This window comes from Trematomus bernacchii, unplaced genomic scaffold, assembly GCF_902827165.1.
Source record: "Trematomus bernacchii unplaced genomic scaffold, fTreBer1.1, whole genome shotgun sequence".
NCBI lineage: Eukaryota > Metazoa > Chordata > Actinopteri > Perciformes > Nototheniidae > Trematomus > Trematomus bernacchii.
In genome coordinates this window covers 4,368,936-4,395,952 of record NW_022987641.1, presented here as the reverse complement: position 1 = coordinate 4,395,952, position 27,017 = coordinate 4,368,936, and the positions used below count along the sequence as shown (strand labels likewise).

Genomic DNA, 27,017 nt, shown 5'->3' with positions numbered 1-27,017 from the left:
GTCACTGCCAAGTGTGCTCAGACCAGCTGTAAAAACCTTTTGAAAAGAGTCTTTAAAAAACCAGTATGCATGCTGACTGTGATTATTAAATTATAAGTTTGCTTTGGTAACCTATTAGATCCACGCTAAAATAAATCGTCTTAAGGCCAGCCAAACTATTTATGAAATTCCAATACATTTTTACGACAAAGTGTCATCTTGGCTATAGCTCCATTAGAGAGTGCTTACTGTAATGGCTCTGGATGGGAAAGGATTTTGGATCTTGGCACAAAAATAAGATTTCGTTTCTCAGTTGTAAAATGAAGCAATATTTGTTTTATAATTTTGCTTGTGTGGATGTACAAAAAACTAATTATTTATGAAATGAATCAATGTAAAACACCTTATTATAGATTGAACTTGTTGTTCTTCTGTGATCTCAAATTGTTGTGCAAAAAGGGGCTGCAAGTCAAGTCTACTGTTTTGCAACTTGGTCTAACTTGGTAAACATATCCATGTCAGTCACCACAAAAGTCAGCCCATGATCCCGGTGCTGCGAGGGCTGGCCGGGTTGGACGAGTGCACGTTCCAGGGGTCATGGGTGGATGGAGCCAGCGGAGTCTCCCGGGACACGTTGCGCCCATCATCTCCGACTTCCACCTCCACCTCCACCTCCACCTCCAACTCCAACTCCACCTCTAGATCTGCGTCCTCCTCCGGAACTGCCCGAGAGTCCGAGCCCTCCTCGGTCTGAACGAAGTAGACGTTGTGCGGGTCGGAGGGGTCCACCACCTGGTTCCTCTTCTCCCGGTGCAGCAGCAGGCGCTCCAGCGGCACCGTGTTCATCTTGGGCAGGAAGAGGGCGGTCTGCGGGAGGTTCTGCCCCGCCGCGAACACCTGCCGGGAGCCCTCCAGGTTGAAGAGGATGCCGGTCCGGCTGGAGAAGTACACATCCCGGTTGTTCTCCAGAATCCTGTGGTTGAACAGACAGTCGTCCCTGAGGCAAGTGGGCTGTAAGACAGGAGCAGAGAGGGAGAACATGAAACAGCGAAGGCATATGTTATTTTTAATAAATGCAAGATAATACGGACAGTTTTGTCAGTTCATGGGATCTGTTTGATTCAGTAAAGTCTCCGAATTTGGCTACTCTATTTAACTTTACTGTACTATTACTTAACTCGATTGGCTAGTTCAGCCATATATAATACAATATTTCGGCCAAAAAAACGTGGCACATAGAAGTTTTGAAAATCATTAGGGATGCAATTATTTTCAAATCCATTGAGTATCCTCTCTGTTTGTTCGGTAGGCTGCTTTAAATCTTCATAGCAGAAGAAATCCAATGAATAAACCCATGCGTAAATGGTAAAAATGGTGCGTAACTGCAGAGCAAGAAGTGTTGAAAAAGATGCCTAAACCTAACAATGTTACCAAGTATTAACCAAAACGTTTATATGATCGATTTAATGAAACATAACAATACTTGGATCAAAAGAGGCTTATCAAAAATAATCAAATTATTTGATCGTAAAATATTCTATAGTTGCAGTATACGTTTGTGCGTAAAATTAAACTCCTAATAAGCGATGTTAAAAACGATGTGTGAAACCTCAAAAGTTAGAAATATTTAATACATATTTAGTATAGAAGGTTGATTTTTAACAGACATTAAAGTGAAAGTCATATTCGTCTTACCGAGCTGAATGGGTTGCCCTCCAGATCCATACACAAGTAACGACTACTTTTGACGCCAAAGATGGCAATGCGCTCTCTGGTCTCAGATTTCAGTAAAATCACACCTGCAGGAAGTAAAAGTTAGTGAGTATCAGCTTTTACAGACAGAACTTCATATTGCCTCATTGCAAAGAAAATAGAAATACTGGGACTTACTATATGAGCTCCTCACTGTAGTCCTGCGTACAGTGCCATCCAATCTGATCTCCAAGTAGAAGTTGTTGAGCTCTGTGGATGTCTGCAGGTGGATATATCTCCTCGGGTTCCCCCAGTTGGATCCAACCAACGGTGAAGGATTCGGGGCAGTTTCCCCGAGAGGAAATCCCTGGAGTACGGCGAGTAAAAGCGCAAGCACAGCATCCTTTATCCCAAGTCTCCTGTTGACGTCCATCCTGCAAACTGGCGCTTTCCACTGCGACTGCTGGAAGTTTTCAGATGCTCTGTTGTCCCAAAGTTTGGAGACAGTTCCTATTTAAAGCCCACCGAGTGCCACCCCTGCTCACATCCTTTGCGTAAAAAAAAAAGAAACTCGCCCCCAAAGCAGATGTGCGGGTGTGCTGCAGCGGAAGGGCCACTTCCACCTCTGTTTATCCCGATGCTCTTGGTCAGACTGGACTCTTATTTTTGGTGACACGTCTTGACTCATCCACCTTAATCCTTATTCTAAGAATATTTCATAATTGTCCATTGGCTGTAGTTTTTTTGTTAAGACTGGAAACATTGTGCATTGGGCAGTGTAAACAAGAAAGAATAAAAACAAAGTGCAAGAAAGAATAAACATTTTTTTAAAGGAATGACATTAATGCAGAAAAAAGGTTTTCTTTATTAAGGAATAAAATATAATGTTAGTTAGATGTGTATAGCTCAGATTCAGGTATCCAATTGGTGCAAACCCCAGTATTCTTGATGAATTACACATTTTTCGAGTATTATATTTAAAAAGACAAACAGTTTCGTTTACTGGTCGTTTAGTTATATTGTGAAGTTCAGTTTTCTGCTTTTACGCACCTGCCTCAACATGTACACCATTCCACCAGCAGAGGGAGTCACTCCCTTAACCAGTACAGCTTTTACTTTGAGACTCTGGGAGTTACATTTGACTGACTTAACTATTTTTGGATGCTGTAGTTTCAGCATAGGACACATTAAACTTTATATCAGTATACTGAATACTCCTGATCTTGTTTTCAACAGCTTCTCTCAAAAATAGAAAGTTATTTTTAACTGAGGACTTAAACTCCCAATGCACTTCAATCAAAACAAAACTTAAAAAACCTTTATCTTTCCCACAGGTAAATGGGCTATACAGTTAAACTAATAGATATCTAACTTTTGTATATTTACTCTTAAGTATTTCTATACTGTGCTACTTTTACTCAAGCAATATATCTGAGTACTTCCTCCACCACTCATAAATACACGGTTAGACCACAGTTCAACTGATCCAAGGGAGAAAACGACAGTTTACCAGCAACCAGTTAAAAAAAAAACTTTTATTGTTATCTCAGGAATACAGTAGACTGCTGTGCACAGCACATACGTACAAAAATAAAAGGAAAAACTTTAATATCCTTACTTAGCATTGTCTGTTTTCAGAAACAAATAAATGAAGTTTGTTTCCTCTTAATTTACAGTCATCAGCAAACCAAAACTAAGGCAGAGGGTGAGGTATATGAGAACAGAGATGAGAGGAATAGAGTGGAGACTCCCTTTTAGAGCAGGAGTTTAAAGAAAACACATGAAGCACACACCCCTATTTAAGTTTGGGGCTCGGGCATGCTTATAGTACATTTAACATCAATTAAAAAAGATATACCTCCTCTTTAATTCAAATTTGATCTATGATTAGCTGTGGAAAAAGAAAAAAAGACGACAGAGAAATCTTGATAACATTTTTTGGTCAAAGCTGAAATGTGAGCTTTTTGTTTTAGACACAGACGTTCACTCTTCTAGGGATCCAGCTCTATTTCTTGACAGAAAAATGTGAGAAAACTCTTTACCGTATGTACTCAAGTAAGGTGCTGCTACAGATGTCAGACATCCTTGATTGTGATGCGGCCAGAGAAGTGCTCATTGCTGTGCATGCGCAAAGTTCACTTCCACAGCTTCCTCTGACAATGCTGACACACATATTGTTTTTTGTCTTCCTACTCCAGTCAATAACGACAATTTACTTCCAGCAAGAAATATCTATCCGTGGTATTTCATGCAGCCTCATCTACAGCAGCAACAAGTTTGTTTTTTTAAGAAGGCTCCTGATAAATCTGCCTCTCGGTAGCCTTGCCATTAGCACAAAAAAAGTCCTCAGAACAAAAAGAGATGTATCTGTTAGAAAAATACTGTTATGAATTGATCTGTGCGTCATAGACAGTTGAGCAGCAGGTGATTCTGGGGATGAAGGGAGTCAGCAGCAGAGGGCACGCCCTGAGGATGGCTGGGGGGGGGCCGTCCTGCAGCAGGAGAGGTGAGGTCCTGCATGACTCTGCTCTCTGCCTGCTGCTCACACACTGCATTAACTCTGCAGATGTCCCCATCCCAAAAATACTCTGACAAAAGTACCAAGAAAAGGGGAGGGGGCAGCATGTGGTGGAGCTGCATTTTAAAGAGGCGGGGCTCTATAAATCAAGAAGGGTTGTTTCAGAAGAACTGTAGGATATATCCATGGTTAGTGGAAGAGCAACTCTTCTGTATTACTTCAATCAATTAAAAATAAAGTGTTTCCTGCGTGAAAAGGATACTTCAAATTCCTATTTCATGGAAACAGTACGACCCATATAGCCGAACACCCCCGGCCACTGGGGTTGGGGCCAAGGCTGGTCCATGACTCTGACCTTGAACTAAAAAAGGCTGAAAGGAGAGGAGGAAGCTCCTGGGTTACAGCTGGAATCCCAAGGTCCCTGTCCGCAGTGGGTGAGGGGGTAAGGGACGAGCAGAGGTGGGTGGTGCGGAGTGACAGAGCTCAGAGAGGGGAGGGGGCGCTCAGGTATGTGGGAGGAGGCCTGTCATCCTGGCAGATCCACATTCCTGCAGGAAGTTTAACGAACAACAAAGACAGCGGGCCGGCACCCGCACATTCGTCTTTCCTGGATTTAAATAGTCCTGCTTCCTCTCTGAACACAAGAACAGATGGAAGCAGCAAATTCAGGTTTTCAAGTCAACAGCTGCAGAAAGTCAGGCGTGGATGCACACTTTAAGATTCTCTGAAAGTGAGAGAAGAAAGAAAAGACCCCTTGGAACATGTAAACTGTGATGGCAATAAACATGATACATATTGAGCTTTAAACAAAATGCCAGCTTGCATACCAATACTTAAATAAATAATACCCTTTATATATGAACAGGCGCTTCTATGAACATGTTTTATGCCTCGTATTTATAAAATCAAACAAAAAATATAAATTATGACTTTTCTTTTAGCGTGCATCCACTGCACTGTCCTTTAGTCCTTCGGAGGAGACACGATTGACTCATCCATAATTGAATTTAAACTGTCTGCCTCCAGCTCCAAACACCTCGCTGCCACTGCAGTGCTGCTGCAGAGCACACAGTCAAGTGAATTGGGAAATGGCCCAGGGCACGCACACACAGAGATCAATTCAAAGAAACAAACGAGGGAAGGATTCTCACCGAAACATTCAGGCACCATCATCGATGGCTAACTGTGCAACCTGAACTCTTTTTGCCTCGTTCAGGCAACTGCGACACAAGCAGCGTCAAAAAGCTCCTGAATTCTTCTTTTTCACTAGCAACTATTTACATTGTTTTTCATTGGTTTCATGGACATTAGACATCATTTTCAGCAGCAGCTTAAGCTTTGCGATTCAAAAAACAGCAACCCGCTTTACTGTAGGAGCTCAGTTCAGGACAATGTGCAGGTACAGTTCTACTGTGTGCTTGCAATTTACCATTTCAGTCTATTCTTGTGCAAGCCAGGTCCACACAAAAATGTCCTCCATGCTTGGATAGATATGTATTCCACCCTGTTTATTAGCTGGCAATGCCACACAGTCAAACTTATGGCCTGGTGCCACTCTCCATGGCTGACCGCTCTCTGGTATCAACCACAGACTGTAGATTACTTAATCGATCTAATTACAGAAAAGAAAATAAACCAGAGATAGTCAACCTCCCCCCGCCCCTTCTGAGGCCCTCTCCGGAGTGTCAGCCCTATTTCTGACTCCGGCGGGTGTCTCTTACATGCAAGTTTAAGGGGGCCACAAGTGGGAACACCAAGGCACCTTTAAATCGTGCAGCAAAGGTAGTGCATTTAAGTTTCTCCCTCTGCCGGCCATCAATAATCGAGCAGGGAGCCATCAAGCGCTCAAAAGGTTTGAAAGAAATCATAAACTTAGCAGATATTTGAGCAGAACTCCATGCATCCCTTAATCTAGTAAAGTGGTTCTTTGAGGTAATAAAAAGTATTCATTTCACTCTTTAAAAGCACAGGATATAGCTCATCCTCCATCTCCAAAAAGGAAGTGACACGTACTTCAGTTACAGCAAGCACCAAGGTAAAGTGAGACAGGCAAAGGCTTCAACTCTCCCCGTCCATAAAAACAATAAGCAGCACAGTACATATACAAAGATAGCTATCCAAATATACAGATATATATAAACAGAATAAATATATGTGTTATCTTTCGCAGTCCATCAGTGTGTGTATATCATGACTATGCATTTCTTATTACCTGGAAGAACATCCACATGTGCAAATTATTGAGTTATTGCCAGTGTCTCTCATAGTCGCGGGAGGAAATGTGTGACGGTCATGGCGGTGGTGGCCTTGTTGCCTCTCTTTGCGCGGCCATGCTTGCTGAGGGCGATGTAGAAGCCCTTGTAAACAAAAGACTCATAGGCGTTGTAGTTGTTGGGCAGCAACGTCTCCTTGAACTTGCACTCGTCCACGAAGACTCTCTAAAAATGCCAAGAAGAGAGAGGGGGTCAATAAATCTCATGGCAGACACAGGGTGATCCTCACAACATATGCAAGGTTTTAACGTGACCTTTGCTTTGGCAAACAGCCGGCCTACAAAGCAGGAAACTGGAGGAGGTGGTATGTTGTTGCAAAATATACCCACCTCCTGCTTTTGCTCTCATAACTCATGAAATAATCCCAGGTAGACTATCTATAGAACTACCCATTTGCGTACATTTAAATAATCTCCCTGATTTAAAAGGATAAATGCCACTGAGTAAGTGATTACTAAAATAACAATATGTACCGGAATCAGGGACACATTATAGAATAGAAGTCAACACATTGAAGTCCATACATTAACCATGTTTGGACAAAATAAATAAAGTTGTGTGTCCCTTATTACAACCATAATACTAGGGCTGAGTATAGTTTAATTTGTATTTGAGTGCCAACAAGATATATGAGTTTTTCTACAATACTTTGCATACCTTAAAGTAAGTTAACTTGCTCCTTTACATTCTTCTCTTTTAAATAAAAGATGAATACATTCCTTCTCATTACAAATCAAAAGGACAGTTGCATATCATAATACACTGTAAACTGTATTTATACTTTTATACTGTATACAGTCTGAGATACATTAAGTTAATCAGTTTCGCTACAAGCCAGAGTAAAATATTACACATTTTACTCGACTACCTTTATCTGAATGACTTGGCAGATTAGGATTTTACTTCACAAACACATCATTGTATAATGCTTTAAAAATCCAAATACCAAAAGTGTGTAAATGAGTTAAACTATACTTAGAAATGGTTCTTGCATGCTACCGCATCAGTAACAACATTCAATATACATATATATGTACTGTATAAGCACTGGTGTCACTGCATAATAAGTACTTTTGACATAAAAAATACATTTTGTTGGTAGCGCTTCTGTATTTTTATTTAAACAGTGTTAAGTGCATGACCTTTACTTGTATAAAAGTACTTTTTCCTTATTGCTATTTTTACTAAGGGGTGGGAGGTTACTAAGTACATTTACTAAAGTACTATTGTACAATTTTGAGGTGCTTGTTTGTCACTTGAATATTTTCATTTTCAGCTACTTCATACTTCTACTCCAGTACAGTTAGTGGGCAGATATTGTATATTTTTCTCCACACCATTTATTTAAAAATATTGAGTTCCTTATGCCACATATATGACAACACAAACTACAGGATGTTTTTATTGTAAACTGAAAAACTGAAACGTTGACTTTAATTAAATGTATTATGTCAACAAATGTCACATAACTATTAGGTTAGTTGAAAGCAATCATATTAAGTTGAACCTAATATTTGTACTTGATATTATTGCTTTCAACTAACCTAATACAGTTATGTGAAATCTGTTGACATAAAACATTTAACTAAAGTCAACATTTCAGTTTTTTCAGTGTAGGTTAATATAAGAACATATATCTGAGAAGCTACCAAGCAGTAAATAAAGTACTTAACCTTTACCAGCTAGAACATTCAAGTAATAGACACATTAATGCACAGATTATCCAGTATATCTATTATTTTCAAATTCTGCATATGAGTACTTTTACTTTCGGCACTTTATGTAGTTGGGAGCTATACACTAACTGAATGTGACTGCAGGGCTTATAACAGAGTATTTTCCCACTGTGGTATTGCTACTTTGGCCTAAGTAAAATATCTGAGTCCTTCTTCCCCCACTGACAGAAGCCCTCCCTATCATCAGAGCATATTAATAACACAACAGCGCTCATAAACCCGGGGATGCAGCAGCTCCGTGAACTCATCTTACACTGAGCAGGATGTGTGGTGAGTTGCGCACAAACGTACCGTTCCGTATAACCTTCCCCTGCTGTTCATTGCGACAAACAGCTCACTCTTCACCCCGAACATGCTGATCACTCCACGGTCCACCGTGGAGATCTCTATTAGACCTAAAGGAAACATAATGTTAGGGAAGCAAAGACAGAGTGTGACGCTGCGCCTGGGGACAAAGTGGAGTGGAAGTGGCCTCTGCAGCAGTGATGGGTGTAACCTTGCAGGTGCATTGCGACTGGATGATGCTCTCTGCTCAATTAGAATCCACCTATTCGCAGATTAAACACCATGATGCCCTGTGAGTGTAGTTTACAGCGTGTTGAGTGTGTGTGTGTCCTGCTGCAGCGGGACACAGGGTAAAAATAAGTTAGCGTCTAAACCGGGTCCAGGCATTCCTGTCATGTTTTTGGCTTGGGAGGATATTTCGCACTGCACGGATGTGAGGCTCAGTACACTGTTTTTGCTTTCGGAAACTTTCAACCATGCCGACACGTCTTATTAAATATCATGCAAGACAAGCGACCCGCTCTAACTTTCGCACAGCATGCGCATAAGGTTACACTCTTATTTCGGGTCCAGTGCTTCGCCCGGATGCAACTCACTGTATTGGTTCTCATTGTGTGCACCGCTTATCCTGCCATCCGGGAGCACCTGCAGGTGAAACCCAATGCCCACGTTGCAGTACAGTCGCCGCACTCTTTTGATGCCCTGCAAATAGTCACTCTCCCAGTTCAGCTCTGATTTCCCCCCGGCTATACCCAGGTAGGAGCGGGAGAAGAGCGTCTCCCACTTCTTTTCCATTAAAGTGGCATTAGTCCTGCTCGGAATCGGATAGGATGAAACGATCCCCAAGAGAGAAGTCCACAGTACAAGAACTGCTGGCAGCGTCCAGTGCGTCCTGGCCCAGCTGGACATGCTGTAGAGGCACCTTTGCGCAATGGCCATCCAGTTTACCTTTGGGGCACGTGGTCAAAGTTACCTGCCCTAAAAATGCAACTCTTCTTATTTGTTGTCCTTTGGCATGGTGGTGGTAAAGGCTTATTTTGGGATCAAGGCAGATCAGGGCTCCATAGCCCGAGATCTGAGCAGGAGGAGAGGGACAGAGCGCGTCGGAGCTTGAATTGGTGCCGGTGGCGATGATCATCTTTCGCCGCTCCGCGCCTCTGTACAGGCAACGCTGGTCGTGGAAGGGACACCACTCACCGCAAAACCAGATCACCTTGCCCACAGACTCTCACATCCTAAAATGACATCACTGTGACTTCACTGCTACACCCCCCCATCAAAAGTATGAGATGGGAGGAGGAGGGAGAGAGAGAGAGAGTTACAGGACCCCAGCAGCAGCAGCACTTCTGATAGGAATGATGAGGGGGTGCTGCACCTTCACATCAGCGTGAAGCAAGCCAGAGAGAACGGGAAGAAGCTTTTCCTTAGGTGCTTTTCAAAATAAAGCCCTTATCAGTGTGGCCGAGTTCCAACTCTTAGAAAAAGTATTACATGCTAAATTGAGTCACCTCACAACCCAGAACAATCAAACCTTATTAAATAAACGACACGTTTTAGGAGAACCTAAACAAAAGCATCAATTGAAAGCAGGAGCAATAATGGAACTGTTTGATGATAATTAAAATGACATCATTCATAGGCTATGGGCTTGGTCTAAGTTGGACATGTTTTAAACAACAATTTATTTGTCATCAACCAGGTCATTAAAAAATTATACAATAAGCTAACGTATAAGGATTTAGTTAAGGTGGAGGTAGCCCAGACTTGTTATTGCCATTGAGCAAATGAGGGGAAAACATAGGACTGCAACGGACATTTCATATTTTTGGGGGGACAATTTCTTAGATCAAATATAGTTTCAGACTGTCAGTGAAAATAATTGTGAGTTGCAGCCCTTTATTCAAAATGGGGATGTCATTTTCATATCACAAAATGTAGGTACCTGAAATATTATGGTCTATGAATTAACAAATTCTCAACTCAAAGGAATTAGGGGCTTTAATATTTTTCCCAAGTGCTTTTATTTTGAAGGTACGCTAACATATTCTGTAAGTTATCCTGTGGCTAATTGTGGCTGACCTGACGCAGCTCTTCCTCACATGGGAGACCTGCAGGAGGGGTGTGTGTGTGTGTGTGTGTGTGTGTGTGTGTGTGTGTGTGTGTGTGTGTGTGTGTGTGTGTGTGTGTGTGTGTGTGTGTGTGTGTGTGTGTGTGTGTGTGTGTGTGTGTGTGTGTGTGTGTGTGTGTGTGTGTGTGTGTGTGTGTGTGTGTGTGTGTGTGTGTGTGTGTGTGTGTGTGTGTGTGTGTGTGTGTGTGTGTGTGTGTGTGTGACTTTCATTGGCGTTGAGCAATCATGGGATGGATGGATGGATACTGTGTCCAGAACCCAAATCGGGACGGTGGTCATATGTCCTGGCAGCCTGCTGCCTTATTTAGAAGGAAGGTGTAAAAACAGTCACAGCCAGTCACAGGAGAGCAAATGGCAGTCTGTCTGACACTTCCTTAGCTGTTTGTTCAGGAAGTTTACACAACCAGATATTTTGCCTGGTCAGATTGCGCTTTATTATTACAAGTTACAAACCTTTGTGACTAACAGAATAATATCCCTATGGTGAATCAAATGCCTAGCATTGTTTTGAGTTCAGGTCCAGGAATAAAGTGGTCAAGGAACAGTACTTGTACAAAATAGGGTCAAAATAAAAATAAAACAGAATAATTTCACATTTTCCCTGAAATGTGGATAAGGTATTGCGCAAATAAAATAAGTGAAAGCTGAGAGCACTTGGTTCACCCCGCTTTACATCCCTGTTTGCATCCCGTACTGCAGGGTGCTGGTGGAGCTGAAGGCTCGGGGGAATTCCCAGCACGTCACAGAGTGCAGGCTCTGGGGCCCTGGGGTGCTCCTGGCTGCCAGGGAGCCTTAAGCCCACCTTAGCAACCAGAGAGGCCTTGTTGCTCATAAACAGCAGCGGCAAGAAAAAAGAAAACATGCAAACAATAATCCATATATTCCACATGTGGTTGCATGTACACTTCTTTTTTTTTAATAATTAACAATGTTGTCAACAATACAATATGAAACATTTTGTTCCTATAGTTTTTTATTTAAGAATGTATGTACGAAGTAAAAGACAAAACCAGGACCGTTTAGTCCCACTGGAGCAGATAGACTGGACCTCACCGAACCAGCAAATTAATGATTTGCTGTGTAAGCAGATGACTATGCAATCCAAGGCAACCAACAGCCTGAATAGACAAAACTCGGGGCTTAATGACAGAGAGGAACTTCAATCAATGGAGAGTGGGCACCGCTAATGAGACGCTGCTGAGCTCCAGAGATTAATTCAGCTAATTCTGTTATACTGGCTGAGGCTGCCTTTCGGTAAAACATCTTTTATAAAATAAAAAGCAACGTACAAAAAAATATCACTTCTCGTTAAATATGAACTTGAATAAATTATACTAAAACTACATACATGTGATACAGAGCTATTAGATGTAATCATGCGTGGAGGCGTGTGGCGCAGTGGATAGAGCCTTGGTGTTGGGATCAGGGGGTCACAGGTTCAAACCCCACTGCAGTCAGCATGTCGTTGTGTCCCTGGGCAAGACACTTCACCCCAAATTGCTCCTGTGGGGATTGTCCACAGTATTGAGTATGTAAGTCGCTTTGGATAAAAGCGTCTAACAAGTAACATGTAATGTAATCAACCACTTTTGGCCTATCAAATGTAAGAAAAATATTAAACAAAGTCCAAGACAAAATCTCTGTCTTGTTTTCTGAGATCACCAGTTCAAAACACAAATATATAAAATGCACTATAAATTAAGCTAAAGAAATTGGCAAATTCTTCCATTTAAGAAGATATCAAATACGTGGCATTTTTGCTTTAAATACAATTTAAAGTACAACTCCATTGATTTAGTACTGTACTTCCATGAAGTTAGGTAACTCAGAAGAGACAGATAAATGTCCAAACTTAAAAAACAATGGATGCTACATTTTCCATAAAGCAATAGTGTATTTCAATACACCAAAAATGCTCAATTATTTTAAAGTCTACAGCTGCATAGTTGGTAAAGCACAGATATTATACCACAACAAAAGTCCTCCTTTAAAAAAATGTAATACAGCAGTCCAGCTATGTAGACTGGACAACCCTGAGTCACAGTGGAGAGAGGGAGCTGGATGGAAACTTGCCCACATAACACAGCAAATTGATTTTGCCTATGGACTCACGTTGATGGAATATATTAGAGCTGTAGTAGAATTCCTGAAACTAGAGACTGGAGCAAGAGAAAAGTGTCTGCACTTTCCTATTGTCAGGTCAGCTGTCCTTTTTGCAATTAAAGGATCTATTTAGTGCATACGCATCAATCAGAAAATGGACCAGAGGGAATAGCCATACAAACAGCTTGTGTGCATATTACCGAGGTGTCAGTAACTGGATACAGGAGGATGCAAAGCTCTTTCAATTACTGTTTTATTAACGTGGGCTTTAAAAGATGAGATTGAAACAACAGCTGGGGAGACCCAGAGATCGAGGGGGGATTTCCCTGGAATGACATCAGAAATGCTGGCATACACAAGCAATAATACTCAGTCCAGCTGTGTATGTATATACAGATGACACAGAATGAAGCGTACAGCAGAACATTCATATCTTGCGTAAAGAGTCTTTATGCACGCTTGTATAATATCAAATAAGCCCACAAAACCTGGGACCAAACTTTACATTATTGAGCGGCTGGCAGTGATGTTGTGATCGATCATAAACAATTGGATTTCATTGGATCCAGTGGAGCAGGGGCTTGTAAAATTGTTAAACCCTAAAAGGAGCTTCAGGGTTCGGACTTTTGCTGAGCAAGCTAATGTTTAATTCAACAGCCAAAAACTGCACTGCATTTTTCCAATGCTGCTTTGTAAAATTGAGACACAGTGGAGAAGCAACAAATCCACAGGGAGCCTGAACTGGCACGCCGTGTTACTAGAACATACGCAGGAGCAGAAATATATATTAGGAGATCTGTTCTGCTTCCTCCATTATTATTGTGTCGAGCATTGAGCTGCAGAGAAAAGACAAAGAGCAGCCTGTCAGAAGGGAGTGTTCACAGTAAAAATATATTTTCAAGGGTACAGCTTGTGCACCTTGCAGAGAAAGATGTGTCTGCTGCTAAATTTGGCGTGGAGTGACTAAGGGGAAAAGAAGCAAAGCAGAGGTGACTTTAACACCGGTTACAAATCCAAACCAGTGACACAGCAATTATTATTTTCATGTCCCTAAGATATACTTAAAAAAGACCCATTGAGCAGCAGATAACAAAAACTAAAGAGTAGACAAATTATGGAAAATGTATCTGTATGCTAGACAAATGCTACATTTTTACATTAAGGTTTGCTGATTTTCTCTGTTATATATGACAATAAAACAATGTCTTGGACTGTTTGGGACATTGTATACATTTTTGCAATGTGCTCATTTTACAAACCAAAATATTGATTGATAATATGTTGATGATGAAAACCAACATGAGTTGCAGCCCTTGTTTCCTTAAATAAATACAAATTGTAAATAAAAAAGAGTTTATGGAATTATTTTACTGCATTCCATTTTGGTACCAAACCAAACTTTAGGAAACCTTTTGAAGGATCAAATCACAATTGTATTGCTTTTAAAAAACATTTTTGGAGATCTTTTTGGCAACTGAAACAGATATAGTCAATTCTTTGAATGCATCTTCGGGAGCATTAAGTTATTAGTACATCTTTGGCAATACATGTTCCCCCTGACATCAATGAAAGTAACTTCAAATCTCATTACAACATTCAAACCACAAAATGACTACCTACATTTGGAGGGTACGAAAAAAATGCTAGAACTAACAGCCGTGGATAGCCATGCACTCTGAATGATGGTGAAAGCTTCCCATCATGACCATTGATCTCCATTTAAGCTCAGTAATCACATTGCATCCCATGAGAGCTGAAAGATGTGAAAAAGAGTGTCTAACAAGACATGATCAAACGGTTTCTGGAGTGTTTCGCGATGAGCTGTGAGTGCGAGCTCAGCAGGGTTGTCCGTTTACAAAACCTTTCGCCCTAAAAAACTACAATTTTACAGAGCAGATTTTTGGCCAATTTATTCAGGCTCCAAGAAAACCATTAGTCTACAAACACCTGCCAAAAAACCCATTACATCACATTTCTGTGGATAATGTATTTGTTATCAATCTGATAGTGTATAAGACTCGTAGACTTATGGGAGCTCTAATTGTCTTAAAAGTCTTCTACGTTTAGCTTGTTTTTCATCTCCACTACCAAATATGTGGACATGGAGGCTGAGGTTTGGTCAGTGCCACATCCTCGACCATACCAAACGTCTCCTTCAAGGCAAAAACTGGCAGCCGTCTTTCCTCGAGTCCATGAGGAAAACTGTGTTTACTTTTCTAGTTTAGGCCATTGCTCATGTTACAGATCTCATGACTAGTGATCAAAATGGTATTAAAACTTAAATGGTAGCTTAAACCACACTTCTCCAAATTATCAAAAATAATTACGAAAGTTGGTTCTGAAATTGTATGTAATTGTGTGTTTATCTTGTATTTCATCTCCATTGTACCAAATATGTGGACACATATAGGTTTGGTCAGTGCCACATCCTCGACCATACCCAACGACTCCTCCAAGGCAAAAACTGGCAGCCGTCTTTCCTCGAGTCCACGAGGAAAACTGTGTTTACGTGGCCGCCATGAGGGTGGACAGTTTGGTTTATGGCTGTAGGAAGAGATAGAGATCAGAGGAGGTGTCAGCTGCTGAGTCGGCAGCCGATTCCCCCTGGCTCCTCTTCCCTCTCTCCCAGGAACCCAACACCGAGCCAGGCCACCGGGACCGAGCAGGAGAATGTGAGGAATTCTCTCAACACATTTGCTCACTGCTTTGCACGTTCTCACCCCTATGGGATGTAAAGAGTGCCGCCAGGCCTGAGGATGCGACCACCTTGCTCCACAGTGAGGGTGGGCGAGAGGCGGCAATGAGCGGAGGATCAAGGCAATTTGGCTGATGGGTAGAGCAGAGCGTCAGGAATGGCACGCTGCTGAGAGAGTGAGTCATCCTGGACAGAGCTGCTGTCATTCGGCCAGCACAACAAAGAGCGGATCATTTATTTTTGTCACGGCCCCTGCTGGATGAAATCTAAACCCACAAGGAGTTGATCAAAGCTCCTGCCTCTCCTGGAGAGCAAAATGATATTCAAGAAGGATCTAGAAGAATCAGTTGTGGTTAACCCAGGACCGTTTTCCTTTCATTTACTCGTTTCAGCCTTTGTTTAAAAAGTGATTCAGTATTGGTGGGCTAGACCTAAAACTAACTAATGTATTCATCAAATCACGTTTATAAAAGATAATGATTTAGTCAATAACATACAAGATAAGTGATAGTATAGGGAAAATGCCTGATTCCAGGAGCCAAATACTCAAACCAACAGATTAAAATGTGGTCTTTTTAATCCTTGCTTGGTCTTTTTACAGCAACACAAGGTTTCAAACAACATTTTTTTAACTTTTGCAATACACTCTCAGGTCTGAGACCCAAAAGCATGTCACTAGGAAGACAGACCTAGTAGAAATGTTCTTTACCAGGTCAAAAGGCAAGTAGGCATGTCAGACAATTTGACCTTTTGTTGGAGAAAAAGCAGAGGTGTACATAATAAAATGAATAACAGTTAATTCCATTCAGCTGCTTCAGTTTCAGGCTTCTGGTACAATGTAGCATGGAACTAAAATGACCTTGCACAAAGTGACCAATTGAGATTAGATAGAGATAATGACACCATGACAACCTGACAAAAAACAAAACCTTGCCTTTTTTGGTACGACCAGGATATTACTTTTTCTAGTTTAGACCATCGCTCAGGTTACAGATCTCATGACTAGTGATCCAAATTATATTATAACATAAATGGTAGCTTAAACCACACTTTACCTGTCAAAATAATGTAAGAAAGTTGGTTGTTAAATTATTATAATAATAATAATTATGATTATTAAGTTTAGTTTAGTTCATTTCTGTTATACATCTCAAATATAAATATAAAAAATAATAAAAGTTTTTCTCTCATTTTTGAAAATGAGACAAACGTAAGGTTTATGTCTTAGCTTATTACAGCTAGCCTTTTTACATTCATATTTTTACATTTTTACTTAAATGTATACACTGACAATAAAATAAACAAGATATGACTATACTATATATACTGTATACCTAAAAATAATATAGATATTCTGAGCCAATATTTTATTTAGTATATTATTTGTAATTCTGACTGATGAATGGACTGTATGAAAGAAAACAGCATCAGGCACCCCCCTGATGAAGGCAACACAGCATGGAGTTTTAGAGAAGGGTTGTACAGTACGTTTTCATTTTGGATGATGGTCAGAACTACAGAAAAGGTCCAGATCGGACGGATTTCTCTGCTGCACCTGAACCCATCCCTCTCACATGTGGACATCGCCCTCTGGTGTCAAACAGATGTTAGGACACCAGGGCCTGTGTGAGGGGAGATAACTCACTGCATTGCAGCACTGGAACGCTGGCATGTGATCGGGATCAATGTTACTTCACTTTGAATAAAACTTGTGAGTGGTACATCTATTTGCAATAGGAGTTTAATGACTCAACATAAACCACATTAGCGCCATCTGATGCATTATGTGCTGTCCATATGCTTAACTAAACATGTAGTAAGTAAAACAACTGTGTCATCCCCTGCATTGCAGCTATAATGTGTCTCAGTGGAATATATAGGTAAAATAACCTCAGGGCATCATTTGGTTACTAATGTGCCACTGAGACAGAGCAACATATTCAAATAAGTGTCTATTTTTTAGCTTACCAACTGATCTCTTCTAGAATTTACATTACAAGTTGTGACTATTTTTAACTATCTGACACTCCTTCATTAAGGAGTACCATTCCTTGTGGGGAAACTAGGCTACAGTAAGTGCACTGCTGCTGCCAGAAGTATGTGCACAGTGATTGGTTATCAAAGATGGCCGTGTGTTTTGTGCACAATACGGCGTGGGAAATGCACAACAGAGAATTTGATACAGCTGACCCATCAACGAATGAGGCAGCAGTGAGCGCCGTGCATCCCAAGCATGACGACACATAAGTCACCGAGGTTTCATGTGCTTGTGTCCTTTTGCCTGTGACCTCTCCGTTAAAAGGTCGTCCTAATGAGACTGCTCACCGTGTGCCCTTCAAGTGCCACGCTGGAGTGCAGGAAACAATGCTGGGTTACAAATGCTATTTCGAATGGTGTCACGGCGTAAAACTGGCAGCGTTGAATTATGGCCCGCCCTTTGATGCTTTTTATATCCCTGCTGTCTTGTCAACACATATAATCATACAGCAGATTCCTGATCCAGGGCCTGGAATTGCCATTAGAGAATCTAAAAAACATCTTGTCATGATGATTCAGCACATACAAGTCTTTTTCTTTTTCTTCGTATGGCTTTCCTCTACTCTAGTGCAGAAAAAGTCTTACAGCTTGTCTGACAAACAGTAGAACGTTTTTTTGTTTAAAGAATCATCATCGCAAAGCTGATATATATTATCCCATGCATTCTCTTCCTTGTCAGAAATGGACAGCAACATCGCCCACAATTCAACTCAGCAGCTGAGTTTGGTTAGGGATGTGGTTGTTAAACATTTTTTGACAAATCTAATGAATAACATTTTCTAAAAGCTCCAACTTAATAATATAAACATTTCGGAAAACCAAACAAACACGGACGTGAACTATCTGCCAAAAAGCCTTGTTTAAATCAATTAAAACTACATTTAACTGATAAGAGTTTTTATTGTCACAGTATTTGACCACTCACATGCTCGGTTCTGTATTCTTACAGCTGTCTTGATGACGCGCTTGCTCTCAGGTCATTAACAATAAAATCGTACTCCCATCCATCCAAAAGGACATGAACACAGCAAAAGGCCATAACCTGTGATGAGGGGTCACAAAAAGGTGGGCAACCTTTGCTCTAGCATACTCTAAATACTTTTAAATGTGACAGACTAACACTCACTAAGACTAGGACACCCTATGTCAGTCACCTGCACTAGGTTAAACAACCAGAATTACTTGTGCAAAAGTCTTAACTTATATCACTTTCTTTATTACTGTGGGTTTTGCTTTATCTTCCATAATAGATTTTTTAAAGTCTGTGCAGTCACAAGCCCACACTGAAATCTCTTTGTGATTGTTCCTCTCCGGTCCCTCATCTTCTTTGCAATTAGCTTTGTGGCTGCCGCGTGTGTACTCCAAAAAAAAAAGTCAGCGAAAGCATGCACTTAAGAAGACAGGGTCTTAAAAAACAAACTCCGGAAGCCACTGATTGACAGATCTGTCTGCCCACTCTGGTCCGCTGGCTGAAGCCGTGGCTGCTGTGGCTGTGCTGCGGTTGCCACTGGTCCAAGGCCATTTCTAGGGTACAATAACAACACCACATTGACACTGCAACGTCGCCGGATATCCGAAAAACGTAGGAACTCAGAGAGACATATTTAGTCTAAGACATGTAAATAACTGCAGAATGGCAATGATTGACAGAGCATTTTGCCTTTACGAACGACTCAAAATACATCCAGCTTTCTGCATCACAACAGTTTATGAGTAGAAAAGTGGAACACATCATCTATTTTTGGTACTTTTATCACTTTACAGAATCTTAGTCATGCAAAAGCATGGCAAGCTATTGCATCTCACCTAAAATATCTCACTACTAAAGAACCAAGCTATTTTTTCTTTGCTCTGCGTGGAATGTAAATAACAACAGTGCAGTCTCCGCCTTCGGAACAACCATACAAGGACAACGGCGCTGGACTGAGAGAGCCCCACACAAAGTGCCACTCTGAGATGCTGCATAATGATGGCAGTCAGTCAGTGGTTGAGGGGGAAAACTGCCTCCTGACCACTTCCAACTAACAAACTCAAATGAAGACCACTGATGACCTCATGACTGCCAGGCCAGTAAAACCAGCTGGTTGTCTAATTCAAAAATAGTCTGGTAATGCTGCCGGGGACAGATACAAATGACTGTAATTGTTTTATTAAATATCATGAAACAGGTGAATATAATTCAAAGCAATTAAGATGAGGTGGAAAATGTGTGTTTTATTACTTATTATGGGATGATTTGTGGGTCACTAACTTTTATAAATATGTCCTTAATATATAGCTAGCTATTGGGATTAGAAACAAATATGCATACCCAAATATAGGTTAAAAAGAATTCTAGTAAAATAAGTTTAGAAAAAGACAAGTAAGCTCTCCAAATAAAGTTTTGTCTTATACAAAGCACAATTTAAAAGACGATATTACAAACATTTCAGTCCCAAAAGACCTCAATTACCTCATTATTTTTATACTTTGGTGATTTAAAGCATCCAAAGTGAATATTTGTGCACCACTGAGTACAAATGTAGGAGCACACTTTACTTATTTTAAACATTTAACATCACATACCTAAATATTTTTAACTTGGCACAACTTTCAGTACGTTTTGTTACCAGAGTCATAAACTAGGAGGGAATTTCTACTTTTAGTTAAGTGAAACATTTATGTGCACACTCTGTTCTCTGTGTGCCTTTGTTTGGGAACATACAGTATGAGTGGAGGAGTTGCAATTTTCCCTCTAGCAATATAACTATAAATTCTTTCCTGTACTAACAGAAAAAAGAGATGCATGCACCAGATAAATGGGATTGTCATCAAATGATTACCATAAGTAAAGAGGTTACTTTTATTAGCATTATTATTGTCAAGAACACAATATAAACATCTTTATGTGTGAAAGCATGATGTTTATATGCTCACTGGATCTGATATTTTGGTCATGGCTGTAGGCAGCACTGGAGGAGTTGAGGAATGTGTGACCACAGGGCCCTTTGGCCCTACGGCTGCACGTCTTCCTCCCTTGTCTGGGTCCTAAGACATGGACCATCACACCCTTTAAAACGTCTCAGTCCAAGTCCACTGAGTGACAAACCGCAGCCGACAGCCACCCACTCACAAACTGGAAAATGACAACCTTTAGGAAGCTGCTGCTCTCTTAGACGTGCAGTAAAAACGGAGCGATTACCCTTTTTGCTGCACTTCAGAGGGAGCCGGGATTGCTTCCGCCCTGAGAGTGGGCGACTGGGAGGTTGTAGACATGTCATGTTCATGTCAACCAGCAGGTCACAGTCTGTACCTCTGTGATCTGAAGTCCTGGAGCGTCAGACTCCTGCTGCCATCTGCTGGACTGCTGGCTCAATTCACTCATGGGCTGAGGTGACACAGACATGGCCTGCAAACAGAGACACAGAAAGGTTTCCATAAAGTCAACGGTTTTCATCATTACACCAGTATCTGCTTTATTGCCAAAGAAATTTGATTTTGTGTATTGGTGCAAGGAGAAACACAATAAATATAAATATAGAATAAATGAAAATAGAAATTAATTTTTTTATTCAGAAATATGTAAAATGTGTGAGGTATACAATAAAGCAAAGCTAATGGGTAAAATCTAAATGGGACTTGCAATCCAATGATCACATCTGATTTAAAGCCATGGCAAGTATCCATATAGGGGGGGGGAAAACGACATTTAACATTAATACAGTTGTGAAGTTGTTTAAATCTGCACACAAGAAAGGACAAGACAGAAGTATGTACATGAATATGACAATGACTTTAGATATTGTTTGTCCTCTGTCTATACTATTCCTTTATATTTAAACCCCTAATATTTGTTGTACTTTGAATAATGAACATGAATCATTTCTTTTTTTAAATCCCAAAAATATGTTTATTGTTTTGAGTCTGGTCCCACACACTCCTACATGTTCACTCATGCAAACTTAGGTTTGGCAGCCTGGTACTGAAGTGTTTGTAACACTCTGTTTGCCATGCACTGTCCTCAAATGTGTTTTTATGGCAAGAGGAAATATTTATTCAGAAGAACAGGAAGCAGACAGCAGGTGGTAGGTAGCGGATGTTGTCCTCGCTAGTCATTTTTTGGTATAAATACTAGAGTCTAATGTTTTTTTTGGGTTTCATATGTACATAATCAAAGCTAAACATGAATGTAAAGAAGGGCCTCTGAGGCAGATACTGATATGTGACAGTTGAAATCAGCTGACTTCTGTTTTAGTTCTTTTTACATGAACGGATACCATAAAAAACAGTTTTTATAAAAAAAAATTATAAAAAAATAGGGTAATTAAAGCAATGTGAACGAAAATGTCCAATACATACACTGCTGGACAGTTTGTGTATTGAAGGCATTGTTTACATTTGTCTGTCACATAATGTGTATCTGTTTACATGTTGAGTTGTTTAAAGCAAATTAAAATGGCTTGTTAGATAAACTATCTGCATTGTGTTTATTTGTACTCATCAGTACAAGAAATTCCCAATACGTTTTGTGTCATTTTTCACTATGACTTATTTTATTAATATGAACATGACTGTAACTGTATGGGATCGACCGGCGCCATATAGATAGACTATTATATGGCTCTGGGATCGACCATAGAGACTGTATATAATGAACCCAGGTGCTCTATTGTTATACATTTAAGCTAGCCATGATGTTCACAGCCACAACACAGTACATTTATGATATCATTACTCACGCACAACTATAATTAAGACCCCATACTATACTATGAAAACGTCAAAATATCCAAAAACAGAATAATACTAACCAGATTGAGCACAGCTCCATCGCAATAAAACAATAATACAGTATGCAGCACTACAGGGTATTTATCAGAAGCACATTCGACAGATTTTCAGAAAAATATGGAATAAGTGCCACTTGTATATTTATAAATGTTCGACATCAAACATCAAACCTCCCACTGATAATCATTTCCTGCTTTAGTCCTATTTTTTAAGGGCTACAAGAGACACATATACATGTATTTTAATAAACGAATCTGCTGCCGGTATTCGTCAAATTAGTCAAAACAACGTCACTTCTGCTCGGTTCAGGCGGGAAGTTGAAAATAAAAAGCGCTTCAGTTGGCTGCTGTGTAACAAAACTAACATTAATGTATATACGTAGCACGGTTTAACATGCTAGTTAGCTATAGCAGTACTAGAAGACACAATTCACTCGGTGAATGTTCCGTTAGCATTTGAAACAATTCAAGCTAGGTAAGGCTAACAAACATTAGCTTGTGTTTCAGAAGCAGCTAACCCAGCGTTGACGTGGTTAATGTAAACTGGATAAACAAACAATGGACCGACCACCAAGGTTTGTGAAGACCTTTTTAGAAACCTAACTCTTTACTCGTCTGATGTTGTTAATGTTCATTAACGCTAACACGTTGTTTATCGCTGACACACAGGAAGACAAAAGTTGTGAATTACTCTGAAGCAAATGCCGTTGATGATGGTAAGAAATTATTGGCCTTTTATTCCTCAAATGCATTGTAATTTTCAAGATATTCACACCATCATGTAAAATGGAAAAGTTAGGTTTAACGGATAACTGTTGGACAGGTTTTCTTTATTATTCCATTTGAAATAGCAACATGTTTGAGCTTCAGATTTCTCATATTCAGTTAGGGAGCAGTAACAGGTCTTGGTAAGCAAACTCATACATTTAACAAAACTAAGTAGAGGGACAATTGTTGTTAGCAATATTGACCAGACCTCCAACCGAACACTTAATAAGGTTTTATTGACCCTAATATCTTATGGGTTTACTGCCTGCAACACTTACAAGGAAAAGAGCAATTACAGCTCATACTGTAAATATGAAGAGGTATATATAACAGGGCTGAAACTAATACATATTTTCATTATTGATGAATCATCATAATTTTCTAGATTAAAACGTTGATAATTTGGAAGAAGAACATGTCCCCTGTTGAGAGGCTGTAAACAGCATTTTTGCATTAACAATTACTTAAACAAATCATGACATCATCATGTAATGTTATCGGTTTCAGCTCTGCTTCTCTCACCTAACATATCTAATTGTTCTGTCTTAATGTTGTGACAGATGAGGATTTTGCTCAGGCTCCACCCAGGAAAAAGGCCAGGGAGGAGGTGAAACAGGAGCACATGAAATCATCGAGCAAGTCCTCCAGTCAGGAGTCCGACTCACCATCCACACAGAGCCCGAAGAGCAGGTACAGTAAAGACTAGATAATGTGACATAATGTGGAACACAAGATGACTTATTATTACTCGGAATGGGAGAAACATTTCAATTCCTTTAGATTTTTGTGAATAAATTAAGTCTGTTGTTTAGCATAAATAACATTGAATGCACTCTCAGTCTATAAGTTAAATTAAATGATAACGTAATGATGTCTTTGTTCATTTTAATACCACAAATTCAGAAAGAGACGTGCAGAGAGAAATATGAGAGGGTTGATTGTCAGCTAGCAATACCGCAAGTTTATCCAAATAAAGATTGTTTCATGTAATTTGATTCAAATTTGCTGTCAACAATAGCCTACATACACATAATGTGGCGTAGTTCACCTGAGGTATGTGCTTTGGATTAAAGCAACATCTCACTCTAGTGGATAAACAGTAGTGTGTAGTTATAACAACTCATTTCAGAGGGTAACATTTTATTGGTATGACTTTGTGTCATTGTTATTTTCTTTTTTTCCCCTTTGGGATAAGTCTTCAAAATGTAAAGTAAAAAAATAATTAATTATCTGTATGTTATTTAAGATATTTGAGAAAAGAATTGAAATAATCTGAAAAACATCCTGACATTATGCATTATAATCTTCTTGACGTTAATTCTGTTTTTCACAGAAGACCATTAGATGTGAAGCTGCTTGAACGTGATCTAGAAGCAGCCATTACATTGTCCTTGCTCAATAATGCAGATGGGATAAAAGAACAGTCGGACACCAGTACAGGTATGATAAAGCTCTGACAAAATAAATCCAATTGTCTATTTTTGAAGAGTTGTCAACTTAAATGAATGTTATATCTCTTAAGGAGATGTCAAGGTTCAAGTTCCAGTCGATGAAAACATTGATACGACCTCTTTGCACCTTTCCAACTGCAGCGTCCTTTTGGGTACATTTCCTTTCTTTTCTTTCTGTTATTGCACATTTAATTTCCACATGCTGCCCAAATACATTGAATGTAATATTGTTTGATAAGTGGTATGAATGTTTAATGCTTTTATTTATTTATGTTGTCTTTAGACCTGGATGATATCACATCAGAAAGGGAGTCAGCGGTCCTATCGAGACAAAGAAAGGCTGCCTCTAAAGCCGCTGAGGCGCAGAAGAAAACGCTTGCAGATGAAGATGACGATGAAGAATATAAACCCAAACTGACGCCAGGTTGTTACCCTGCCGCCCCTCTCTTTTAATACTTGATTTCTATTTTTGAAACAACTATTAACAAAAAATCCTTTCCAGATTCAGAGAGTGATGAAGACTTCAGTGAACCAGCTGAGAGCGACGAGGAGGAATTCACAGTGAAGAAAATCAGCAAATCAAAAAAGGAGAAAGTTACCAAGCACGAGAAGACCAAACCACCTTCTGCCTCTAAAAAAGAAAAGCTACCATCAAATCCACCAAAGTCTAAATCACCGGCAGCTGGTACGTTCTTGAAGTTCATTAAAAAAAAATCTGCTTTCTTGACTGTTATTGTACTTATTCGTAAAAATTCGTATTTATTGGAACTACTTTGTCTCACAGCAGTTTCCACACCAGTGAGGAGTCCTCCAACAGCTCAAGCTGCACCCAAAAGACCTCCTTCATCGTCCACAGTTTTCACAGCGAAACCTGCGTTGCCTCTGAGCCCAGCAGGGGGCAAAATACCCAAGTGGACCCCACCAGGTGAACACCCACAGTATTTGTAAAATAATGTTTTGTAAATCACTTTTTTCAGACTTAGGATTTTTTATTTTTTTATTTACAGATACATACTTGAATATAACCTCAATTATAACCATTTAACATCAATTTTTATTCTGGGACCTACTCCAATGACCACATATACATTGAAAACCTTAACATAACTGCAATATCAATCCACTGTAGGTGATACACTGACCTAAGTACCTCGTATGACCTTTCTTTTAACAATCTGATCTATGAAGCTTAGTAGGTTTCTAGAGTAGGTTTAGATTAATGAAACGCTATTGTTACCTTTCTTCTCTCCCAGCTCAAGTTGGTAGAGGTCCTTCGTCTTCGAGTCCAGCAGTGAGGTCTCCGGGTCAGGGTCTGCGGCTCGGACTGTCCCGCCATGTCCGAGTCAAACCTCTTCACCCCAGCCTCACCACTCACTGACCTGTCAGATGTGTTGTCGTTTTAGCTTCATTTTAAAAAGACGCTTGTGAATACTCATTTCTGTTTGAAGATTACATGTAAAGTAAATATTTTCCCATGAGGCTTTGGTCAAAGATAGAACAGTCATAGACTCAGGCTCTGGTTGTTGGATGTCAATCTCTATCAGAACAGTAATTGTGTTGAATTACTTTTCACATTTCTTTGATGTATGTACGTTCAAGATAAACTGTTGTTGGTATGACTGGCAAGTTGAAATTATCCACTTTTTTGTCTCATAACATTCTCCCCTTTTCCTATTGTGTGCAAACTCTGTAAATTGTGTACATATACAAATAAAATTTAAAACAACTTTAACTTTTTGTTGCGGTTTTTCCATGAGCTGCAGTTGAGTATTAAAAAAAGAGTTTAGCATGAATAAGGTTTCAGACTGCAACAATTTAAACATTTGTCTCAGTTATTATGTACTGGTCAGGGGGAAAAAAACAAAGGGAAAGATACAAAATGTTTGGATGATCTGGAATGCAGATTATGTTGTGATAGCTCTCCCCCTAAATGCTGTCATTATGCTAAGCTAAGCTAATTGGTGACAGGGTAGCTTCATGTTTAAGAGACGAGAAGTGAATCTCAATATTTACTCTAACTCTCCAAGAAAGCAAAAGAGTGCATTCTCCAAAATGTTTTTACTACTCAAGGAAACATCTAGAGCTTTGAATGTCTATTTTCAGCTTTAATCTAATCAAAACGGTTTGACAAATAAGCTAAACGCCCAAGAGTTTAAATCATTTCTTTAACATAAACTATACTATGACTATATATGTTTTGATCACCCTTTAAAAGGACTTTTTTCCTGGTATTTTTGACATAAATTGTGACTTTTTTTCAGATATTTTTAGATATACTATACTAAGATGTTTTGTGGTGTTTTAAATATACTATTACTTTTTCCATTATATTTGTTCACATACTATACTTTTATCAACATGCTAAATTGACTTTTCTTCTTGATTTGATATTCAGCAGAGTTTTCTAGAGCCGAACACACATTTGAAACCATCTTTTGTAAAGATACATTGTTGAAGAGGTGCAAGGCTTAAAACGGGCTAGTGTTTGCCTATGTGTCTGCCCCAATTTAACCTCTGGCTCATAGAGTCATTATTGTACTCTTAATAAAATAATGTGTTCTCAGATTTCAAATGTCCCCTCTT

The 27,017-nt window shown here is 39.7% G+C and overlaps 3 protein-coding genes across 8 annotated transcripts; 1 reads left to right on the top strand and 2 right to left on the bottom strand.

Moving 5' to 3' along the window:
• Positions 1–393: 393 nt before the first annotated feature.
• On the bottom strand, positions 394–2,104 carry fgf23 (fibroblast growth factor 23). Its single transcript, XM_034133689.1, has 3 exons — positions 1,870–2,104; positions 1,675–1,778; positions 394–990 (listed from the first exon to the last, which is right to left on the bottom strand). Exons 1-3 carry the CDS (start codon positions 2,102–2,104, stop codon positions 514–516), a joined length of 816 nt encoding a protein of 271 aa, XP_033989580.1. The 3' UTR covers positions 394–513.
• Positions 2,105–3,187: 1,083 nt separating this feature from the next.
• LOC117484832 (fibroblast growth factor 6-like) lies at positions 3,188–20,829 on the bottom strand. Of its 3 annotated transcripts, XM_034133265.1 has the most exons (4): positions 9,080–9,887; positions 8,490–8,593; positions 6,402–6,627; positions 3,188–4,913 (listed from the first exon to the last, which is right to left on the bottom strand). In XM_034133265.1, exons 1-3 carry the CDS (start codon positions 9,420–9,422, stop codon positions 6,451–6,453), a joined length of 624 nt encoding a protein of 207 aa, XP_033989156.1. In that variant the 5' UTR covers positions 9,423–9,887; the 3' UTR covers positions 3,188–4,913; positions 6,402–6,450. The 3 variants fall into 3 exon arrangements, with proteins under 3 accessions (XP_033989156.1, XP_033989157.1, XP_033989155.1); XM_034133266.1 differs by lacking the exon at positions 9,080–9,887 and adding an exon at positions 20,628–20,829 and having other exon boundaries at positions 3,188–6,627; XM_034133264.1 differs by having other exon boundaries at positions 3,188–6,627.
• Positions 20,830–22,507: 1,678 nt separating this feature from the next.
• rad51ap1 (RAD51 associated protein 1) lies at positions 22,508–26,166 on the top strand. Of its 4 annotated transcripts, none has more exons than XM_034133275.1 (10): positions 22,508–22,790; positions 22,885–22,931; positions 23,544–23,673; positions 24,317–24,423; positions 24,506–24,586; positions 24,718–24,858; positions 24,937–25,119; positions 25,219–25,359; positions 25,688–25,823; positions 26,040–26,166. In XM_034133275.1, the coding sequence occupies exons 1-9, from the start codon at positions 22,774–22,776 to the stop codon at positions 25,810–25,812; spliced, it is 972 nt and encodes a 323-aa protein (XP_033989166.1). In that variant the 5' UTR covers positions 22,508–22,773; the 3' UTR covers positions 25,813–25,823; positions 26,040–26,166. The 4 variants fall into 4 exon arrangements, with proteins under 4 accessions (XP_033989166.1, XP_033989165.1, XP_033989167.1 ...); XM_034133274.1 differs by having other exon boundaries at positions 25,688–25,829; positions 26,046–26,166; XM_034133276.1 differs by having other exon boundaries at positions 25,222–25,359; positions 25,688–26,166.
• Positions 26,167–27,017: the final 851 nt, after the last annotated feature.

Coding starts and splice junctions, on each gene's coding strand:
- fgf23 (XM_034133689.1), bottom strand. CDS start 2,104: ATGGACGTCAACAGGAGACTTGGGATAAAGGATGCTGTGCTTGCGCTT. Junction 1,779..1,869: donor TACAGTGAGGAGCTCATATA/GTAAGTCCCAGT, acceptor TACTTCCTGCAG/GTGTGATTTTACTGAAATCT. Junction 991..1,674: donor AGGGCAACCCATTCAGCTCG/GTAAGACGAATA, acceptor CCTGTCTTACAG/CCCACTTGCCTCAGGGACGA.
- LOC117484832 (XM_034133264.1), bottom strand. CDS start 9,422: ATGGCCATTGCGCAAAGGTGCCTCTACAGCATGTCCAGCTGGGCCAGG. Junction 8,594..9,079: donor ACACAATGAGAACCAATACA/GTGAGTTGCATC, acceptor TGTTTCCTTTAG/GTCTAATAGAGATCTCCACG. Junction 6,628..8,489: donor GGGGAAGGTTATACGGAACG/GTACGTTTGTGC, acceptor TGGCATTTTTAG/AGAGTCTTCGTGGACGAGTG.
- rad51ap1 (XM_034133275.1), top strand. Junction 24,424..24,505: donor ACAGTCGGACACCAGTACAG/GTATGATAAAGC, acceptor ATATCTCTTAAG/GAGATGTCAAGGTTCAAGTT. Junction 24,859..24,936: donor TAAACCCAAACTGACGCCAG/GTTGTTACCCTG, acceptor AATCCTTTCCAG/ATTCAGAGAGTGATGAAGAC.